A 20,071-nucleotide genomic window follows, 5' to 3' on the forward strand; every position below is an offset into this window, starting at 1 on the left:
GAGGATCGGGATTCAAGGATGCACTGCTTAGTTAATTATCTACTCCAGGTTTCCCTAGTGTGGCTGGTGTTTGGAGAATCAGGGCATGTGAGAAAGAAAAGATTGCAGAAAACAAGCGGAAGAATGGAACTGGTAACAATGTTCTGTGACCCAGCATTGTCTTGATAGGTCAGATGGCCACCTTCCCTACTGTAATGAAGTATAAAAGTAGGAAACATCTCAAATTCTCTGGCTTCAGGTATTAACTCTCTCTCTCTCTCTCTCTTGCTGGCAATATCCTTTGCCTTTTGAGTCAAAAAGTTGGGACGTCAAGTCCTATTCAAGAGGAAGTTGCTGCAAAATCTCAGCTGACATTCCAGTCCAATATGGTCGTTAAACAACTGCACACCATAAGCACGTCTTCAGTGACAATTGTCTGCAAACTTTCCAGATTTGGATCAAAGCACCAAATTAATGTACAACATGACTAAATTACACAAGGCTCAAACATCTTAGCAAATCGGTCTTACCTCTTCACCAGGGTAAATGCTGTGTCTGATCCCAGTTCGCTTAGCCTTGGCACTGCACTTACACAGTGGGCCATCGTTCATCTGTGAGACAAAAAGACAGCAATTCTGTGGAATATCCTCACCAATAGTGCCTGGAATTTTTTTTGTTTAATTTCTGAGATATGGATATCGCATACAAGACATGCAATAACCACCTCATTTATCCTCCTTAAACCATTGCAGTCATAGTCGTACAGCACGGAAACAAGCCCTGGACTGAATCATGCACGCCAACCAAGATGCTTATCTACACCAATGTCATTTGGCCCTTATCTCTCTATTCCTTTCCTATCCATGACACTGCTTAAATGCTTTTTCAAATACAGTAACTGTACACACATCCTCTGGGAGCTCGTTCCGTATACCAACCAGCCTCTATGTAGGAAAACCTGCCCATTAGTTATTTCCCATCTCACCATAAGCCCATGTCCTCCAGTTTTAAACTCTTCCATCTTTGGAAATAGATTATAACTATCAAACCTACCAATGCCCTTCATAATTTTATAAACTTTAAAACAGATTTGGAATTGAGAACCAGAGGGCAGAGGTTTAAGGTGAAGGTTTAAAGATTTTAAAGGAATCTGAAGGGTAACTTTTTCATGCAAAGTTGCTGGGTGCATGAAACGAGCTGCTCGAGGTAGTTGAGGCAGGGACTATCGGAACGCTTAAGAGCATTTAGACAGGCACATGGATCAGACAGGTTTAGAGGGATATGGGCCAAATACAGGCAAGTGGGACTAATGTAGGTGGGACTTATTGGTCGGTGTGGCAAATTGGTAAGAAGGGCCTGTTTCCACACTATATGAATCTATGACTGTAAATGCACACGCGTGTGGCCTAACCAAAGTCCTACAGAGCTGCGGAATGACTTAAATGTCTCGTCAATTAAGTAAACCTGACTGGTGAAGACACTCCCACAAAAACAAAATGATTTTCAGTATAAGCAGAGACTGAGGCTAGTTCTCAAAGTTTAAATGAATGTGAAGTAATTCTCACAAGGACAAGAGGGTTCCACCTCAAATGGTACGAATAAAACCGAGAGACTGCAGAACAAACTGTTCTTACAGGGTGATGTGTACATGGATCGAGCTGCCAGAGGTAGTTGAGGCAGGTACTATACTAAAAATCTAAAGACACTTGGACAGGTACATGGATAGGCATCTTGGTTGGCATGGATGGTTGGGCCAAATAATCTGTTTCTGTGTTGTATTACTAGAATGTTGCCTGGGGTTCAGCAACTAAGTTACAGAGAAAGGTTGAACAAGTTAGGGCTTTATTCTTTGGAGCGCAGAAGGTTAAGGGGGGACTTGATAGAGGTTTTTAAAATGATGAGAGGGATAGACAGAGTTGACGTGGAAAAGCTTTTCCCACTGAGAGTAGGGAAGATTCAAACAAGGGGACATGACATGAGAATTAAGGGACTGAAGTTTAGGGGTAACATGAGGGGGAACTTCTTTACTCAGAGAGTGGTAGCTGTGTGGAATGAGCTTCCAGTGAAGGTGGTGGAGGCAGGTTCGTTTTTATCATTTAAAAATAAATTGGATAGTTATATGGATGGGAAGGGAATGGAGGGTTATGGTCTGAGCGCAGGTATATGGGACTAGGGGAGATTATGTGTTCGGCACGGACTAGAAGGGTCGAGATGGCCTGTTTCTGTGCTGTAATTGTTATATGGTTATATGGTTATATACTCTGTGACTCAGTCATGTCCTGACGGCACACGCATGTTCAAGGTCACTATTACTGCCACTTGGATTTTATTCCAGATTTAATCTACTGAACTTAATGTCCCCAGTTGCTGTGGTTTAATTTGAACTCGGACTATATCCCACATTCCTGGACTACTAACCCCATAGTTTGATCACTCTGCCATAACCCTTCTTGCCTTCAGATTCAGCAACATGCATACTGTGTCCTCCATAATGGTTGGGACAAAGACCCATCATTTAATAATTTGCCTCTGTACTCCATAATTTGAGATTTGTAATAGAAAACATCACATGTGGTTAAAGTGCACATTGTCAGATTTTATTAAAGGCCATTGTTATACCTTTTGGTTTGACCATGTAGAGATTCCAGCAGTGTTTGTACATAGTCCCCCCCCCCCACCCCACCCCCCCCCCCCCCCCCCCCCATTAATGTTTGGGAAACGTGGCCTCACAGGTGTTTGTAATTGCTCAGGTGTGTTTAATTGCCTTCATAATGCAGGTATAAGAGAGCTCTCAGCACCTAATCTTTCCTCCACTTTCCATCACCTTTGGAAACTTTTATTGCTGGACCAAAGTTGTGCCAATGAAAGTCAAAGAAGCCATTATGAGACTGAGAAACAAGAATAAAACTGTTAGAGGCATCAGCCAAACTTTAGGCTTACCAAAATCAACTATTTGTAACATCATTAAAAAAAAGAGTACTAGTGAGCTTACTAATCGCAAAGGGACTGGCAGGAACTGCCCAAGATCCAAAGCATACTACCTATTCTGTGAAACACGGTGGTGGGGGTGTTATGGCCTGGGCATGTATGGCTGCTGGCTCACTTATCTTAATTGATGATACAACTGCTGTTGGTAGTAGCATAATTAATTCTGAAGTGTCTACTCTTATCTGTTCAAGTTCAAACAAATGCCTCATCTCATTGGCCGGCAATTCATTCTACAGCAAGACAATGACCCCAAACATATTGTTAAAACAACAAAGGAGTTTTTTTAAAGCTAACGAATGGTCAATTCTTGAGTGACCAAGTCAGTCACCTGATCTGAGCCTAATTGGGCATGCCCTTTATATGCTGAAGAGAAAACTGAAGGGGACTAGTCCCCAAAGCAAGCATCAGCTAAAGATGGCTGCAATACAGGCCTAGCAGAGCATCACCAGAGCAGACACCCAACAACTGGTGATGTCCATGAATCGCAGACTTCAAGCAGTCATTGAATGCAAAGGATATGCAACAAAATACTAAACATGACTACTTTCATTTACATGACATTCTGAAACTATGTATTAATACTGCTGTAATTTCTACATGGTAAAACCAAAATGTATAAAAATGGCCTTCATTAAAATCTGACGATGTGCACTTTAACTACGTGATTTTTTCTATTACAAATCTCAAATTGTTGGGTACAGAGGCAAATAAAGAAATGATGAGCCTTTGTCCCAAACAATAAAGGGCACTGTATATCTAATTATCCTGGCTGAGTCCTTAGAGCAGGGATTCCCAACCTTTTTTGTCCCATTTACCCCAGCAACTTTATTAGCACATAACAATGTTATTTCACTTATTTATGAACAACTAATGATGAACAGATACCAGTATACCAGAACCAAACACAGTCAATGAGAAAAAAATATGTACAAATCCAGAATCAACAAAATTCACCCCCTGGGTCGGCAAAATGTACCCCCTGGGGGTAAATTTACCCCTGGTTGGCTACCCTTGCCTTAGAATATTGTGCTAAGACTATTCCCGGATGATATCCAAGAGGGGGAGGTGCAGCGAGACCTGGGCGTCCTTGTACACCGGTCACATAAAGTTGGCTTACAGGTACAGCAGGCAGTGAAGAAAGCTAATGTTGGCCTTCATAACAAGAGGATTTCAGTATAGGAGTAAAGAGATTCTTCTGCAGTTGTATAGGGCTCTGGTGAATCCGCATCTGGAGTATTGTGTACAGTTTCGGTCTCCTCATTTGAGGAAGAACATCCTTGTGATTGAAGCAGTGCAGCGTAGGTTCGCGAGATTGATCCCTGGGATGGCAGGACTGTCATATGAGGAAAGATTGAAAAGACTAGGCTTGTATTCACTGGAGTTTAGAAGGATGAGGGGGATCTTATAGAAACATATAAAATTATAAAAGGACTGAACAAGCCAGATGCAGGTCTAGTTTGTTCCCAATGTTGGGCGAGTCCAGAACCAGGGGCCACAGTCTTAGAATAAAGGGGAGATCATTTAAGTGAGGTGAGAAAACATTTTTTCACCCAGAGAGTTGTGACTTTATGGAATTCCCTGCCACAGAGGGCAGTGGAGGCCAAGTAACTGGATGGATTTAAGAGAGAGTTAGATAGAGCTCTAGGGGCTAGTGGATCAAGGGATATGAGGAGAAGGCAGGCACGGGTTATTGAAGTGGACGATCAGCCATGATCTCAATGAATGGCGGTGCTGGCTCGAGGGGCCGAATGGCCTCCTCCTGCACCTATGTTTTCTATGTTTCTATGACATAGATTGGTGACATTTCGGATGGACTTTTCTTTCGACTTTAGAAATACACATCCAAGATCAGAGTTTTATAAGTATAGAGATATAACATTCTTAAGGGATTGGACAGGTTAGATGCTGGAAAAATGTCCCCCATGTTGGGAGAGTCCAGAATCAAGGGTCACAGTTTAAGAATAAGAGGTAGGCCATTAGGACTGAGATGAGGAAAATCTTTTTCACCCAAAATTCCCTGCCACAGAAGGCAGTGGAGGCCAATTCACTGGATGTTTTCAAGAGAAAGTTATATATAGTTCTTAGGGCTAACGGAATCAAGAGATATGGGGAGAGAGCAGGAACGGGTTACCGATTTTGGATGATCAGTCATGATCATATTGGATCTATGTTTCTGTTTCTATGACAAACCTGGCCTGGATCATTGTACCACAGCTCCTCATGCAGGCGATCAGGATGTGCCTTTCGACGTTTGATTTCTTCAATGACGTCAATAATCTCCGAATCTGAGCTGCACGAGCTGCTCCCACTGCTGTCAGCATCCGAATCACAGCCAGAGTCACTGGAGCTATCGTCTGAACAACATATATCACATTTCAATGGTGGATTTATCGATGGGACACCAGAGTGATAGAAAAATACAAAATGTTTCATATAGTCTCAGAAACGTAGAAAAGAAAAAGGCATATGTCCTTGGCAACTTTCATGCAGGATTTCACCAAACCGAACATAGACACAAAATGCTGGAGTAACTCAGCGGGACAGGCAGTCTGTAGAAGGGTCTCGACCAAAAACGTCACCCATTCCATCTCTCCAGAGATGCTGCCTGTCCCACTAACTCCATCATTTTGTTTCTATCTTCACTTTATAGGCAATGACAGTCCCTGAAAGTCCAGTCACTGTTGTAGCGTGGCAATTTGTGCACAGGAGGCTCCCACGCGCAGTACACTGGTCTTACTTTGTGCTGTCTGCAATCTGACAGATGTAATCGATGGACAGATCATGTCCTCTTTAAACCAAGGACAAAGGTAACATTATTGTAACAATACAAAATTGAGAATATTAAAGCGAGATAGAGGTATTCCCAGCACCTGCAGTTATTACCTTTCACCAGACAAAAACACAAAGATACAGTGTGGAGAACCCTCAGCTCTGTTGAGGATTGGGAACCATCGACCTCAATTTGCCACCCTCTCATGTGTTGTTCACTTATCTCATCCGGAGTTATTCAATTACCAGTGGTCACATCATTTACATCAAATGTCCACAAACTTTTGAACCTGTTAATGTGTGTGTCCTGTTGCAATGTGCAGTAAAATGCATCTGATTTCGTTTCTGGATAAGAATTTTTTTTTTTTTTTTTTAAAGTGTTACTTTGTCCTGGTAGGACAAAAATAAAACTGTAACTGTGCTTTTAATCTTATTCCATTAGCATAACGGCTGGTCAGACGTCGAAAGATCATCAACATGCTCCTTGGAAATGGGCAATCACCACAGTAAGTGCTCTACTCCCCACTTCCATGACCTCCTCCATATACACATCTCTGGCCTCAAGCTACCTTGTTGTAAATCACCTATAATTCTCCACCAACGTTTTGTTTTGCCTTCGAAATCAGAATGTTGAAGTCCATACGTTCATAAATTCATACATTCTAGGAGCAAAATTAAGTCATTCCACCCATAAAATCTACTCCGCCGTTCAATCATGGCTGATCTATCTTTCCCACTCAACCCATTCTGCCACCTTCTCCCCATAACCCCTGACACCTGTACTAATCATGATTAGTACGTACTAGTCCATGATGATTAGTAAGAAATAGCAGTGCTAGAAAAGCTTCATTAAATATTGATTCAGCATACAATGCCCTCCATAATGTTTGGCCAAAGACCAAAGATTTATTTATTTGCCTCTACTCCACAATTTGAGATTTGTAATTAAAAAACAATGTGTGGTTAAAGTGCACATTGTCAGATTTTAATAAAGGCTATTTTTATACATTTTGGTTTCACCATGTAGAAATTACAGCATTGTTCATTGATAGTCCCCCCATTTCAGAAAACCACAATGTTTGGGACACAGCAATGTCATGTAAATGAAAATAGTAATGTTTAGTACTTTTTGCATATCCTTTGCATGCAATGACTGCTTTAAGTCTGCGATTCATGGACATCACCAGTTGTTGGGTGTCTTCTCTGGTGATGTTCTGCCAGGCCTATATTGCAACCGTCTTTAGCTTATGCTTGTTTTGGTGGCTAGTCCCCTTCAGTTTTCTCTTCAGCATATAAAGGGCATGCTCAATTGGGTTCAGATCGGGTGACTGACTTGGCCACTCAAGAATTGACCATTTTTTAGCTTTGAAAAACTCCTTTGTTGCTTTATCAGTATGTTTGGGATCATTGTCTTGCTGTAAAATGAACCACTGTCCAATGAGTTTTGAGGCATTTGTTTGAACTTGAGCAGATAGGATGTGTCTATACATTTCAGAAGTCATTATGCTACGACCATCAGCACGTATCATTAATGAAGATAAGTGAGCCAGTAACTTCAGAAGCCATACATGCCCAGGCCATAACACTCCCACCACCGTGTTTCACAGATGAGGTGGTATGCTTTGGATCTTGGTCAGTTCCTTCTCTCCTCCATACTTTGCTCTTGACATCACTCGGATATAAATTAATCTTCTTCTCATCTGTGCACAAGACCTTTTTCCAGAACTGTGGTTGCTCTTTTAAGTACTTCTTGGCAAACTGTAACCCGGCCATCCTATTTGTCCTGTTCATGAAGTCTTCTGCAGACAGTGGTCATTGAGAAATCCACGCCTGACTCCTGAAGAGCGTTTCTGATCTGTCGGACAGGGATTTGTTTTTTTTTCTGAATTCTTCTGACTTCAGCTGTGGAGATCTTCCTTGGCCTGCCAGTCCCTTTGTGATTAGTAAGCTCACCAGTGCTCTCTTTCTTCTTAATGATGTTCCAAACAGTTGATTTTGGTAAGCCTAAGGTTTGGCTGATGTCTCTTACAGTTTTATTCTTGTTTCTCAGTCCCATAATGGCTTCTTTGGCACAACTTTGGTCCTCGCTTTGATAAACAGCAATAAAAGTTTCCAAAGATGATGGAAAGACTGGATGAAATACTAGGTGCTGAGAGCTCTCTTATACCTGCATTAAGGAGTCCATTAAACACACCTTAGTAATTGCAAACACCTGTGAAGCCATGTGTCCAAAACATTATGGTGCCCTGAAATGAGGGGGCTATGTATAAACACTGCTGTAACTTCTACATGGTGAAACCAAAAAATTCACTAAGTAAGAATCGCTGAATTACAAGTTTTAGTTTAGATTTCCAGCGTCCACAGTATTTTCCGTTAAAAATAGGCATTTGTCCTGGATGTCTAGTTCATTGATCTACCAGATAAACCCATTGATTCATCGAGAACACATAAAACATAATCTTAAAAGAAGCCAGCTATTCATCATTAGTACTTTTGTAAAATATTCCAGGTGGACTCCATCCTAATAGCCTCTGTAACTCTGCATTTTTTTGTCTGTCACCTTCAATTTTCTTCAAGGCTCTCGATGCGCCCGTTTAGGATTTGGTGTTTACAATTTTACAATTTTTCCTTGCATCACTTCAGATCCCTGCGCTCATTGCCTAAAACTAAAATGTAGGTAATTACCTTATAAGTGATCTACCTTATATTCAAAACTGATTTTTCATGGTAACTATCAAATCTTCTTTTGCCTGCTTTGCCTTAAAAACCACCCAATCCAATCTTCTCATAATCCTTTCATCTCCAGAATGATTCCATTTAACCATGTATTGTCTTTCTGCTGACTGGACAGCACGCAACAAAAGCTTTTCACTGTACCTCGGTACACATGACAATAAACTAAACTGAAAATCTGTAAGCGCCCTTTATGTGGCGACTATTGCATACCTTGGGAATGCAAACAAAGAATTTCCTGTGACTTGCTGCATGTGACAATATAGTATAAAGTATGCATTCATTCATCCAAATTATGCACTTTGAGAACTGGCTGACATGTTTTTAGCGATAACCAAATTCACTCACCTGGTTCTTCATCAAGTTTAGACTTTGGGGGTTCCCAGGCTGGTCTAGCAGCTTTGGCCTTTTCTTGTCTCTGTCCAAGTTCCTCCTCAAACTTTTTATAAAGATTTCGTAGTTTACTTGTGCCAACTACAGTGGAATCTCCCTGAAAACATTAAAAGCATTTCTGTAAATGTTTCCTTTAATGTAGAGCCCTTAAATGTGAATAATTTTTCTGCATGCAAAAAAAAATAAGCCTTCTGTATTCTGAGTGGTTGAAAAATGCATCATTTCATTAATGAGGAGAACATTTATCAGCTCCAGTGGCCTAGGTTCAACCCCAACCTGTGGGGCAGGACAGAGTTGGCACAATCTTCCCTTGACCACATGGGTTCCCCCCCCCCCCCCTCCCATCACCCATGTACTCCAGTTTCCCCATGTTGGCTGGTAGGTTAATCAGCTATTGTAAATAACATCACAGAAGGTGGGTTGTTGGAGGATCGGGGAGAGCGGGAGGAAATTTGCCCTGGCATGCAAGAGAAATTAGCCCTGGCATGTAATTTACAGAGGCCAATTAACACGTATTTCATTAGAATATGGGAGGAAACCGGGAGGAGACCCATGCAGTCCAGGGAGAATGTGCAAACTCCGTGCACACAGCACCCGAGGTCAGGATCGAACCTAGGTCTCTGGCAGTGAGGCAGCAACTCTACCAGAAAATAGCAAGCCCCTATTCCATCTCCCAGTTCCTAAAATCAACTTAATATATGATCCCCAAATAAGGGATATATCAGATATTAAACTGATAAGAACAGATACTACACATGATCTTAGCCAATCATTCATTGGAAGACACTCAAACCATTGTAAATTACCCAGGTATCTGTATAATAAAAATAGAGAGGCATCAGAGAAGATTTTTTTAAATGTGCAAAGTTGATACCAGAAACCGGGCGGCACAGTGGTAGAGTTGCTGCGTTATGGCGCCAGAGACCCGCGTTCAATCCTGACTACGGGTGCTGTCTGTACGGAGTTTGTACGTTCTCTCCGTGAACTTGTGGGTTTTCCCCGGGAGCCTCCCACACTCCAAAGACAAACAGATTTGTAGGTTAATTGCCTTTGATAAAAATTGTAAATTGTCTCTAGTGTGTAGGATAGTGTTAGTGCACAGGAATCGCTGGTTGGCGCAGACTCAGTGGGCCGAAGAGCCTATTTCCACGCTGTATTCCCCCAAATAACTGATAAATTACATTAATAGAAATTGGACAAACTGGTCTTCTCTATAAAAGAGAAGGCCGACACCTAAATTTTAAGTATTTGACAAAATAATCGAGATTAAATGTTTTACATGGTGGTAGGGGGGGGTGCTGCAAAACTGGAGATCATAAATGTAACATAATCATTAATAAATCAACTGTTAATTAAGGAGAAACTAATTTACCCAAAGGGTAGCCACCATCGGCAGAACCGATCATCACAAGGAGTGGCTGAGGAATTAGAATGCATGCATTTGTAAGAGAGTAGAGCAGAATTTTGAGGAAGGAATAGATGGTCACAGTGATACAATAAGGAAAAGGGTGAGAGGAGATTGTACAGCGAACTATTGACCCCTTGAACATCAGGGCATGTGTTTCCAAACACTTTGGGATCTTATACAATACATCAAGCTCGCCTTACCACCTGATCCATGGGATCACTGGAGTAATAGTTTTCAGAGTGGGTGCATCGTATCCAGGCTGTCTTTGTATTTAGTGTGTCTTCCTCCTCTCGCTCTTCATCCATTTTTTCAACAGACGTGATCTCTTCTGCCTCTTTGCTGCGGCTGGCTGGAAGGGATTTCTCCTTACTGGAACTGTGCCCAGATCTTCTGTCTCTCTCACCCTCCCAGTGAGGCCGTTTCTTTTCTCGGCTACTTGAGTGGCTTCAACAAAAGGCCAAGAATTTTAATTATGACATTATCATAAAATCTGTGCTGGGTTAAAGTAGGCACTAACACAGCATTTCACATTCATATGTTCATAAGTTCTAGGGGTAGAATTAGGCCATCGGTCCACCGAGCCTACCCCTCCATTAAATGGAATGGTATACTTTATTGTCACCCCCCCCCCATGGTGATTCCCCACGCAGGGTCCTTGCTCTCCCACCCCCAACCAAACGGCAGTTCCCCCACACTCTTATCAACCGCCGACCACGGGACATCCCGCAAGGCTTCACCCGCCGCCAAGGCCCCTTCGCCGTGGGGCACTACCCTCGCCGTGAGGCACTACCATCCCCGTGAGGCACTACCATCGCCGTGAGGCACTACCATCGCCGTGAGGCACTACCCTCGCCGAGGCTTCACTGCCGCTGCCGAGGCTCCATCGCCGAGAAATGACCGCCACCGCTTCATCGCCGCTGAGGCCCCATAGCCGCAAGGCTGCACCGCCGCTGCAGGGACTAGATGGATGAGAGGGGATCTTATTGAAACATATAAGATTGTTATGGGTTTGGACACGCTAGAGGCAGGAAACAAGTTCCCGATATTTGGGGAGTCCAGAACCAGGGGGCACAGTTTAAAAATAAGGAGTAAGCCATTTAGAACGGAGACGAGGAAACACTTTTTCTCACAGAGAGTAGTGAGTCTGTGGAATTCTCTGCCTCGGGTTCTCTGGATGCTTTCAAAAGAGAGCTAGAGCTAGATAGGGCTCTTAAAGATAGCAGAGTCAGGGGATATGGTGAGAAGGCAGGAACGGGGTACTGATTGGGGATGATCAGCCGTGAACACATTGAATGGCGGTGCTGGCTCAAAGGGCTGAATGGCCTACTCCTGCTCCTATTGTCGATTGACTTCACCGAGGCCAATTATAGCTGATCGTGGCAATCATCATCTTTCCCTCTCAACCCATTTCCTGCCTTCTCCCAGTAACCCGATTCCCTCACTAACCAAGAATCTGTTAATCACCACCTTAAACATATCCATTGACTCGGCCTTCACAGCCGACCATGGTAATGAGTTTCAAGTGTATGGGGAGAGAAGTTGACAGGAGTAAAGCAAGTTGAATTTATGAGCCAACGTCAGTGTCTTTTGTCTGGACATCAATATGGAAATATGTGTTTTTCATAGTTTTAAAATGGGTTCTAAGAGTTACTATGTGTAAATATCAATGGCACACACAGTTGTAACATCACACACATTCGTAGCAGAGAGTGAGCTCCAGGGCAGGGTCTCCTGTGCTGTCAACACCTCCCTGCAAGTGCAGCAGCTGACTGCACCTACACCCCACTATAAAATATATGCTGGGGACTCGGCTCAAAAGACTGTATCCGGGACCACAACAGAACAACGGTGGTGCAGCGGTAAAGTCGCTGCCTTACAGCACCGTTGTTCTGTTGTGGTCCCGGATACAGAACAACGGTGGTGCAGCGGTAAAGTCGCTGCCTTACAGCACCAGAGACCAGGGTTTGATCCAGACAACAGTTGCTTGTCTGTATGGAGTTTGTACGTTCTCCCCGTGACCTGCATGGGTTTTCTCCGGGATCTCCGGTTTCCTCCCACACTCCAAAGACGAACAGGTATGTAGGTTAATTGGCTTGGTATAATTGTAAATTGGCCCTATTGTGTGTAGGGTAGTGTTAATGTGCGGGGATCGCTGGTTGGAGGAGAATCGGTGGGCTGAAGGACCTGTTTCCGCACTGTATAGGGCCTGTCCCACTTGGGCTTCATTTGCGCGCCATTTACGCGACCTCCAAAAATGTGGTTGTCACGTTGTGATGCACAGGTAGCGTGTGGGTAGCGTGGGACTGGCCCATGGAGAGGCGTGGAGTGTGGAGTTGTGCGCGGCATCGCGTGGCGCTCCTGGATTTTATGCTGCACAAAATCCTCGCGCGCCACATACGTGACGTATCGCGTACGCAGGCTGACGCATTGGGTACCCATGCTAACGCATTGGCGTCGTACGCTGGCGTCCCAACGTCTTACGTGTATCGCGTGGTGACGCATGGTTACGTTACCGTGCGTAACCATGTGACGCCGCACGCCACAGGGTATTCTAATGACTTCACGAGCACCAGGCGGCGTGATTTGTCAGCGACGTCGCGCGTAACCACGCGTCGACCTATTTTACATATGACGCATAAATGAGGCGCAAATGACGGCCAAGTGGGACAGGCCCTTATCTCTCAACTAAACTAAACAAACGGTATGGCTCCGAGGCAGGCAGCCAGCAACTTCAGGGCCACAGAAGACTTGTCCCACGACAAGCGGGCAGCACAGTGGCAGAGTAGCTGCCTTACAGCACTTGCAGAACCGGAGGCCCGGGTTCGATCCGAACTACGGGTGCTGTTTGTACTGTGTTTGTATGTTCTTCCCGTGACTGGATGAGTTTTCTCCGAGATCTTCGGTTTCTTCCCACACTTCAAAGACTTACAGGTATGTAGGTTAATTGGCTTGGTGCAAGTGTAAATTGTCCCCATTGTGTGTAGGATAGTGTTAATGTGCGGGGATCGCTGGTCGGTGCGGACTCGGTGGGCCGAATGGCCTGTTTCCGCGCTGTATCTCTAAACTAAACTAGACAGGTTAAAATACTTTGATATATATATATATATATACCATTACCAAAAGGACACTTCAAGACATTGAAGAAGATGGCAGGACCATGTGAAATATTTATTAAAGCTCGGGCATGACAGACAGACGAGGAAGTTGGTTGTTCAGCCGTGGCAGCCAAGGGCATGGCTGATGATGGCGATGTGATACAACAACGTCAAAAACATTTCTGAAGAAATGGGGAACAAGAGATATGAAAGTTTCACCTGCGCGTCCTTTTCCTCTCTCTTCTGTGCTGCCTTTCATAGGATGGGGATCTGTAGTTTTCAGGATATTTGTGTCTCTCCCTGAGAAACACATAACACATAAATCACCTCAGAGTAATTAGGGCCCAATATTAGAGGCAATTCATTATTAGCTCTACAAAACCCATCATGATGGAAAACAAAAGAACATTTTCATATGGATTTCCTAATTCCCATTCATATTCCCTTAAATTGCACCTTTACCCAGTTGTCAATAACTTATTGGAATTTCTAGTTGAAAGCCCAAACACCATCCAACATTAGATCGGGTCCAAGATTATTTACCAATACTCAGCTCGAGTGATGATCACTGAAGTTCAATAAACTTGAACATCCGTCTCTATCCTCACGTTTAGTTTAGTTTATTGTCACAAGTACCTAGGTACAGTGAAAAGCTTCTGTTGCGTGCTAACCATTCAGCAGAAAGACAATAAATTATTACAATCGAGCCATCCACTGTGCACAGCATCACGATAAAGAGAAAAACATTAATAACTCTCTGTCACCTTCTCGAAAACTTGTACATTTTTAACCTGAGCACCAAGTGGGTCACTGAAACTAAACACTTGCTTGAGGATACGAAGAACTGCAGGTGCTAGTTTAAAAAAATATACAAAGTGCTGGAGGTCAAGCAGTATCTCTGACATGGATAGGTGACTTTTGGGTCGGGACCCTTCTTCAGACTGATTGGGGGGGGGAGGGGGGGGGGGGGGGAAGCTGGAAGAGAGTCAAGTCAAGTCAAGTTTATTTGTCACATACAGGGTGAGGCAGGACAAAGTGGCAGGTAATAGGTTGATGCAGGTAAAGGGGGGGGGGGGGGGGGGGGGGGGGATTAATAGTCAGACGGTGGTCAAAGGCCAGAGATGATAAGACAGAAGGTGCGTGACAAAATAATTGAATGGTTGCGAAATGTGAAGCCAGAGGAAGGAATCTAGGTGGAAGTGGAAGGGGAGAAATAGGTACGAGTCCAGATGAAGCACCGGGGAGGGAGGTGGAAGGGGAGTAAAGAAGGAAGGGTTATGTGGTTAACACTTGCATGACATAGATATAAGCTATTGCCGGAATCTTCAGCCAAAACAAAGTGCTGGAGAAACTCAGTTGGCCAAGCAGCATCTGTGGATGGAAATGGATAAATGACAATTCAGGTCATAATCTTTCTTCGAACTGATTAGTCCAAAGAAATGTCCTGTCCAAAAATAGCGCCTGTCCACTTCCCTCCACAGATGCTGTCCGACCCATAGAGTTCCTCAAGCCCTTACGCTGTCTGACCCACTGAGTTCTTCCAGCACTTTGTTCTTTGCTTGAAGTATTTATGTACTTTGATCACGATTAGGCTTCATACCCAGCATTGTGTTCTTAAGATAGACACAAAATGCTGGAGTAACTCAGCAGGACAGGCAGCATCTCTGGAGCGAAGGAATGTGTGATGTTTCGGGTTGAGACCCTTCTTCAGACTTAAGGCTGCCTACAGTTTCAAGCCTTCCCATGCCACAAAAGGAGGGGCCCTTGGCCTGCCTGTGAACACACAGAATAGGCTGCAACACAATGCACTGACCTGGTCTAAACCTATTGTCCCAGCCTTCAACTTCACGTGAAAATGCCAGATCGTAGGTGAAGTCAAACTAAAAGCATCTTGGAGGATACATACATTCTGGTAAATAGTTAACAAAAGATTGCCCTACCACCTTATGTAATACAATAAAATGTAAACAGAGATTAGTCATGGTTAAAACGGGTATCTGCATTTTGGCAGCCTACCACCTGACACTATCTCTCGGCTTTCCTTATGAAATATAACTGAAAGGAATAATAGGTTTTGCAAAGGGCTTTAAAATACATTTATTAATTTAACTGCTAATTTGCAGGTATAAATTCCCTATCCTACTACAAATGTTACAAATGATAAAGTCTGCAATCTTGCTAATAAAAATCTCTTTCAATAACTATATTTATCAAATTTTACTTTTTAATGCATTTTTCCCCACATTTATACGATCTTGGTTGCATAATACCAAGCTTCATAAGTTGTAGGAGCAGAATTAAGCCATTCGCCCATCAAATCTACTCCACCATTCAATCATGGCTGATCGACCTTTCCCTCTCAACCCCATTAATACAGCTTAAAACATTCTGTTACCTGATTCAGAAAATAGGTAATTAACTGCATGGGTAAAACAGAAACCTTCCATTGCTTTAGAACCAATTAGGTTCTGGGCTATGCTGCAATGTAGGAAACACAATAGTCACATTGGGCTCAGGAAGATTTCACAAACAATTTCTAGCACTACAATGGTTCCATTATTCAAACCCAAAATGGTTGCTGACCTGCTGTGATCTCGGTCCCTGAGCCGAGGCGGGGATCTCCCTCGCTCGCGGCTGGACCTGCGGCGACTGCCCTCCCCCCGCCGCCGCTCCGGACTCCTGGTCCTGCGCTCTCCACGAGACGCTGACCTCCGCCTCTCACTGTGGCTGTGGTCGGCATGCCCCCGGCGGTGCAGCTCGTGCTGGCGGTTTCGCTCGGGCGAGTGCCGGCTCTTGGCGGGGTAGGGCTGCTTGTGGTGGAAGTGGTCGAGCGGCTGGGATGGGGAGTTCTGCTGGTAGACAGCGGGGATGGGGCCCTGCTGGTATCCGCTGGGCCCCTGGGCAGGGGGGTAACTGCTGGAAAACTGCTGGAGCGGGTAGTGCTGCGAGTAACCCATCGAGTAGGGAGTCTGATAATTCATCTGCTGGGGTGGGACGAGGGGTGGAGGGGGCTGTGTGGGGACTGACGGCATCATGTGGTGGTGGAACCCTGCTTGCCTATCCAGAGAGCCCGGGACCATGGTTGCAGCATTTGGCAAGGTGGGTGTTTGAGTAAAGCAAGGCAAAGCGGGGTAGCCCTGGCGCACCGGGGGGCTGGGAAACGGTGCCCTGGGGCGTGCCGGGCACTGCTGGATGGCATTCTGACGGTTGTCCAGCTCGCTGGTTTGAGGAACGTTGGGCGGGTAGGGCATGAAGCCTGGTGGAGCGTAAGCTGTATTGGGAGGGTTTGGAAACCTAGGAGGGAGAGGAGGAGGGGGCGGTGGAGGCAGGGGTGGAGGGGCAACTTGCTGCTCATAGGGGAAAAACGGCGGGGGCTGCTGCAGCTGGGATGGTTGGAAATTTCCAGACTGATAGCTCTGTTGAGGCATTCTGTTTCCAGGGGTTCCCCTTCCTCGAGCCCCCCCAACTTTAGGAATGCTGCTGTTGCCCGTGTGTGCAACTCCACCTCGTCCTGGATGAAACGACATGATTACCTTTAAAAAGAAACATATAATTCATAATAAAAGACATAATTTGCCAAGACAAATCTTGCTTTACTACCACACAGGTAGATAGAATATATTTCTATGTTTATTCCACATAAACTTTAGTTTTAGTTGATTAGAGCTACAGCGCGGAAACAGTCCCTCCGGATCACAGAGCACTTTCACTAGCACAGTAGCACTATCGTACACACACTAGGGACAATTTACAATTTTTAGCAAAGCCAATTAATCTACAAACCTGTGCCTTTGAAGCAAGTGAGGAAACCGGAGGACCCGGAGAAAACCCACGCAGTCAGAGAGAATGTACAAACTCCGTACAGACAGCACCTGGAGTCAGAATTGATCACCACCACTGCACCACTGTGCCGCCCACAAACTGTTTAAAGAAGGAACAGACTGAGGCAAAGTAAATCAAAGATTAACAACAATGTCAAGGAACACCCTTGTCAATAGAGTCCCTTTTAGAATATCAATGTACAGCTCAGAGGGAGATCTTTAGTCCCACCGTGTCCATGCTGCCCTCTGCCAGAGCTACTCACTAGGTTCATCCTTACCCCTTTCTACATCGTCACTGCAATTTATTTCTTCACCATACATGTAATAAATTCAATCTTGATGGCTGCCTCCATCCCATTCCCAGGAAGACCACCCCAGATCCCACCCACACTTTTTCACGAATGAATGGGCAGTCACAGTGGCGAAGCGGTAGAGTTGCTGCCTTACAGCAAATGCAGCGGCGAAGACACTGGTTCGATCTGACTACGGGTGCTGGCAGTACGGAATGCGTACGTTCTCCCCGTTTTGCTCTGAGATCTTCGGATTCCTCCCACACCCCAAAGACGTACAGGTTTGTAGGTTAATTGGCTTGATGTATGTGTAAATTGTCCCCTGTGTGTGTAGGATGGTGTTAATGTGCGGGGATCACTGGTCGACGTGGACCCAATCGGCCAAAGGGCCTGTTTCCGCACTGTATCTCTAAACTTAAACTAAACCATACTCAAGTTGCAGTTTCTCTTAATATAGGAACTACATTAGTGAACCAGTGACATACAGTAAGCTCCCAACAAACAGCTATGTGACATTAACCAGATGATCCATTCTACAAACGGTGGATGTGGAGTAAATATTGGCCACGTATCTAAAGAGAGGATCCTCACTCTTCTTTACAATAGTCCTGTTCAATCTTTCACATCCAACCGAAAAAAAATAGGATGGCACAGTGGTGCAGCTGGAAGAGCTGCTACCTCACAGCATTAGAGGCTCTGGTTCAACCCTGACCTCGAGATACTGTCTGTGTGGAGTTTGCATGTCATCCTTCCTGTGACTGCATGGGTTTTCTCCGGGAATTTCTCCTTTAGTTAATTGTCAGAACAGCTGTTTGTTTGGATGTCCAATGGTTTCGAGGCGCCCCCACAATAGTAACTGCCAGCAAGAGCGTCAGCTGCTCCAGCAGACACTAGCTGGTGACGTATATTAATCATGAGGATGATGGGGATTGAAGGCTTTGTGGCCAAGTTTGCGGATGATACAAAAATAGGTGGACAAGGGCATGCAGTGTAGAGAAAGCAGGGACTCTGCTGAAGCACTTGGGTAGGTTAGAGGAGTGGGCAGAGAAGTGGCAGATGGAATATAGTGTAGCAAAGTGTGGAGTCATGCATTTTGTTAGTAGGAATAAAGGCGTAGACTCTTTTCTAAATGGGGAGGGAATCCAGAAATTGGAGGTGCAATTGAACTTGTGAGTGCTGGTGCAGGATTCCCAAAGAGTTAACCTGCAAGTCAAATTGTTAGTAAAGAAAGCAAACGCAATGCTAGAATTTATTTTGAGAGGCCTTGGACACAAAAACACGGATGTAACGCTAAGGCTCAATAAGGCGCTGGTCAGATCGCATTTTGAATATTGTGAACAATTATGAGCACCATATCTGAGGAAGGATGTGTGGGCTCTGGAGGCTCCAGAAGAGGTTTAGAAGAATTGTACCAGGAATGAGTAGGTTAACATATGATGAGTGTTTGACAGCACTGGGCCTGCACTTGCTTGAGTTAGATTGATTTAAATGTACCTTTAGTTGAATGAGACAACTAAAGGACTGAACCTTGCATATCTCTGTATTAAGGACAGATTCACCCTTCAAGTTCCGGGTAGAACAACTTTGAATATTTTGGATGGGGGGCATGCTTCAAAACACTGTTCTCAACCTTATATACGCTCCTTAAATCCTGTAGCTAAGCACCTATCTATCTGATAACCAACATGGAAATATATCAAGATTTCCTTCAAAGAAAATTAAATATAGTTATATTACATAATCATGCTATTCTGAGGAAACTCTTCCAAGTTACAGTGGAACCCATGCATGATCAAAACGGGAACAGGAGTGGGACGAGTTTTCATAACATTATGCTGCACATTTTAAAATTGTTTTCTAATTTAAAATATGATCCATCCATGAACGATTGGCAAAAAAAACGTTTGTGTTTACTGTTACATTGTTATACACTTCGTGTTTTTAATGTTGCATTGTGAGACATACGGTTGTGAAACAACGTGACAGATAATCGGCATCACGTTACACGACCCGGAGGAAAGACCGGTTACATCAAAGAAGGGGGTGGAGACGAGAAATAAAATGATCATACATTTATCAAGTGTTTTTCACGACCTCCGCCCCAAAACATTTACTTGGCAATGACGTGTATTTCTAAAGAGCAGGAAGTATTTCAATGACGCTAAAACAGGCAATGTCTGCACAGCAAACCACCTTAAAACATAAATGTTTTCGTAATTTTGGTTGATTTTAAATGTGGCCAGAGCACTAAGGATAAGTCGCCTCTTCTAATCGCAGATTTACCCACTCCACGTTTTCCACCTGAAGTTTCTTTGTGCGTCCTCCTTACCTTGCAGAAAATCCCTGCACACTAAGCTTCACAAATCAATCCATAACTCTTGAAACGGGCGTTGAGGCAAACAAATTGCATACAGTTTTGCAAATGTACTCTCGTGAAAACATAGCAACTGTTCCGGAGCTTCAATCACAGGAAACAAATGCCCAACCACCTGAACCTCTCGGAAGTGCCGCCCTCCGTCTGTCCCTATTGGCCACAAGACTGTAATTCAATTCAGAAGACAATGGCATCAGATGTATCCATCTTCCCAGTCAACA

The 20,071-nt window shown here is 44.2% G+C and overlaps 1 protein-coding gene and 1 pseudogene across 3 annotated transcripts in view; both read right to left on the minus strand.

Moving 5' to 3' along the window:
- The window catches only part of drosha (drosha ribonuclease III), a 143,895-nt gene extending 123,901 nt beyond the window's left edge, over nt 1-19,994 (minus strand). The window contains exons 1-8 of one of the 3 annotated variants that reach the window (XM_055658341.1): nt 19,806-19,994; nt 17,149-17,286; nt 15,949-16,898; nt 13,585-13,665; nt 10,471-10,714; nt 8,818-8,959; nt 5,158-5,321; nt 510-590 (exon numbers count right to left, since the gene is read on the minus strand). In XM_055658341.1, coding sequence (XP_055514316.1) covers nt 510-590; nt 5,158-5,321; nt 8,818-8,959; nt 10,471-10,714; nt 13,585-13,665; nt 15,949-16,892 — 1,656 coding nt within the window. In that variant the 5' untranslated portion in view covers nt 16,893-16,898; nt 17,149-17,286; nt 19,806-19,994. Of the gene's footprint in view, nt 1-509; nt 591-5,157; nt 5,322-8,817; nt 8,960-10,470; nt 10,715-13,584; nt 13,666-15,948; nt 16,899-17,148; nt 17,307-19,805 lie in introns of all 3 variants that reach the window. The other 2 variants (XM_055658358.1, XM_055658349.1) reach the window with 2 other exon arrangements.
- On the minus strand, nt 9,476-9,649 carry LOC129693489 (U2 spliceosomal RNA; annotated as a pseudogene).
- Nucleotides 19,995-20,071: the final 77 nt, after the last annotated feature.

The sequence above is a fragment of the Leucoraja erinacea genome, chromosome 2 (assembly GCF_028641065.1).
Source record: "Leucoraja erinacea ecotype New England chromosome 2, Leri_hhj_1, whole genome shotgun sequence".
NCBI classification, from domain to species: Eukaryota; Metazoa; Chordata; class Chondrichthyes; order Rajiformes; family Rajidae; genus Leucoraja; species Leucoraja erinaceus.